Here is a 2,447-nt window from a genome sequence, read left to right as displayed (position 1 = left end):
CTGAGGGGATTTCACTGACCTTATCAGACCCAAAAGCTACAACTCTTGTTGCATAGGTCCTGCTTTACCTTGTTCTTAACCACCCAGCAGAAAAGTATAAAAAATGGAATATAAGAAATAAAGCCATGGTGTTAGGTTGAGCTGTAGGGGACTCAGGTCAACAATTTCTGACATTGCCAGTCAAGCAGAAGACCCAATACTATTATGGACTACTGAACTCTTTTAGATTACCTTGCTGAGTTAACACACCTATAATATTCAAATAACAGAACTTAACAAAAAAAGGGTATAAAGATGAATGTCCATTTTGTATCTGTGTACTCAAAGTGGTTAGGATAGATATATAGTTACATTCTCTTAATGAATAGAGTGATTTGTTTTAATGGTGTTTGTAGATAGGATATCATGTCCGCATCTTGTACAGCAATTAACCACTGGGAGGAATGTATGCAATGTGTTAATCATTGAAACTGTCCTACCAATCTGATTTGAAACTGTCTCATTGCTGTTTGTTTATCAATAAAATTATGGAAAAAAAAAAGTCCAGGGTCAGTCTGGACTTCCAGTTCAGTGCAACCATTATTTGGTCCCTGATAGAAACATTGGCTCCCAAATCTGTGCTTCCACCTAGTTACATTCCTACAACTTCAAGTCATAGGAAACAAAATTGTGTATGAGTTGTTAGACATGATGATGAGAGGAATCACTCTTACTTCCACTCATTATTTCACTGACTTTCTATTCTGCATCTAGGAAAACACCATCATCGGTTGGTCATTGATTCACATCATGTACTGCACATTGTAAAGCAGAGACCAATTTTTTGGAATGTGTTTTGCATATGAAAGCTGAGTTTTCAACCGACCCTTTCCTGTGCCATCAGACCAGCAGCTGCTCCTGGGTCATGGGTGTGGGAAAGATCACTGATTGCCCTGTGCCTGACCCTGTTGGTTTACTACTATCAAATGAGTTGCTTGATCAGAAGCATTGTTGTGCGGAATATCACAAAGGTGGAGAGAAGACTTTGTGGCTTCGTGGATGGCACTCCTGGAAAAAGCTTTGTAGGCAGGGAAGGCAATTCCATATCCTATAGATACGCTGTACAAAAGAGGGGGGAAATGCTGTTATCTTCATTGGCTCAACTGGCCCTCAAGTGTCTGGTTGTTCTCCGGGGAAGGTGCTATACTGAGGGCTCAGCACTGGTCTCTCTGATTGTCAGTTTGGGCTCTCAGGAGAGGACAGAGCCAGTGTCCTTTTGTAAGTCAGTGTCCCATTGGCAAAATCACACATAGACTTCCTGCTTGCCACCATAGTGATTTGGTATGTCGTGCGTGCTACAGAGCAAATTCTGGCTGTGGGAGGATGCAAACGCACACCCGCAAAATGTATTACCTTGCCCATGTGATTGCGGAAAACCTCTTCTATAGTGACCACAGTTGAGATTTCAGGTGGCTCACTCACATCAGCACCCTGTGCCCACTTCGCGAGTCTGTCCAAATGCCTCTTCCCCAGGCTCCTGCTGTCTCCATCTTCCAATCTTTTTCTTTCAAAGTTCCTTACTGTCCATTTCGGCCATTAATTCACAACCCAGGAGCTAGCGTAGATTCCCACTTCTGGTCATCTCTCAGTTCAGTTGAGCAGACAACCAAAGACGCTGCTTGGACTTCTGCCCATGGTTGCTTTCCTTACCTCCGACTTTTAGAGACACTCAAGATTGGAGTGGTGATATAGCAGTACACCTTCAGGGAGTACTCACAAATCATGCAGAATCACCTGTAAACTAGCCTGGATTTGTTTTATTTTCAGTCAACCTCTTAAAGAACTCACCATGGGCTGGCCAAATAGCTCAGCGGATTAAAGCACTTGCAAGCAAGTGCAGGGGCTGGGGGTTTGATTCCTGGGTTTGCCATGCTGGCCTCGCCCCTGGGGCATGCTGAGATGGCAGTTGAGACTGGGCTTGGTGGTGCATGTCTGTAATCCCAGCTCTTGGGAGGCTGTAAACAGGTGGATCACTACGAGTCCAACCTAGTAGTGAGACCCTGAACACCCTGTAGACCCTTCTGTAACACCCACCCACCCACCCACACACACACAACACACAGACACACCCACCCACCCACACACACACAGACACACACACACACAGACACACACACACACACACACACACACACACACACACACGAACTCACCATGAATCCATAGGTGTAGTTCTATATTTCAGAAGTAAGGACAGAAGGAAGTTTTGTTTTCTGTATTGAACCAGGAGGTCCATAGTATTGCTACACCTCTATTTCTTAATTTGCTAACTTTGGATTTATATTGACTTCTGTTGTAAAAGATGAGGACTTGAAGACTTAGCTTATTTCTCCCATCTATAGCCTCTTATTTTTGGTAGTTATCTTTATTTATTGTGCTGGTTTCCTTTGCCAGATTTTTATTTATTT

The 2,447-nt window shown here is 43.5% G+C and overlaps 1 protein-coding gene across 1 annotated transcript in view; it reads right to left on the bottom strand.

Moving 5' to 3' along the window:
• Rpl38 (ribosomal protein L38) overlaps positions 1-1,567 on the bottom strand; it is a 43,863-nt gene extending 42,296 nt beyond the window's left edge. The window contains exon 1 of the mRNA XM_023714123.1: positions 1,561-1,567. Within this exon, the coding sequence (XP_023569891.1) occupies positions 1,561-1,567 (7 nt within the window). The remainder of the gene's footprint in view (positions 1-1,560) is intronic.
• Positions 1,568-2,447: the final 880 nt, after the last annotated feature.

This window comes from Octodon degus, unplaced genomic scaffold (genome assembly GCF_000260255.1).
Source record: "Octodon degus isolate 3935 unplaced genomic scaffold, OctDeg1.0 scaffold00033, whole genome shotgun sequence".
Classification (NCBI taxonomy): domain Eukaryota; kingdom Metazoa; phylum Chordata; class Mammalia; order Rodentia; family Octodontidae; genus Octodon; species Octodon degus.
This window is presented reverse-complemented; position numbering and strand designations above follow the sequence as displayed.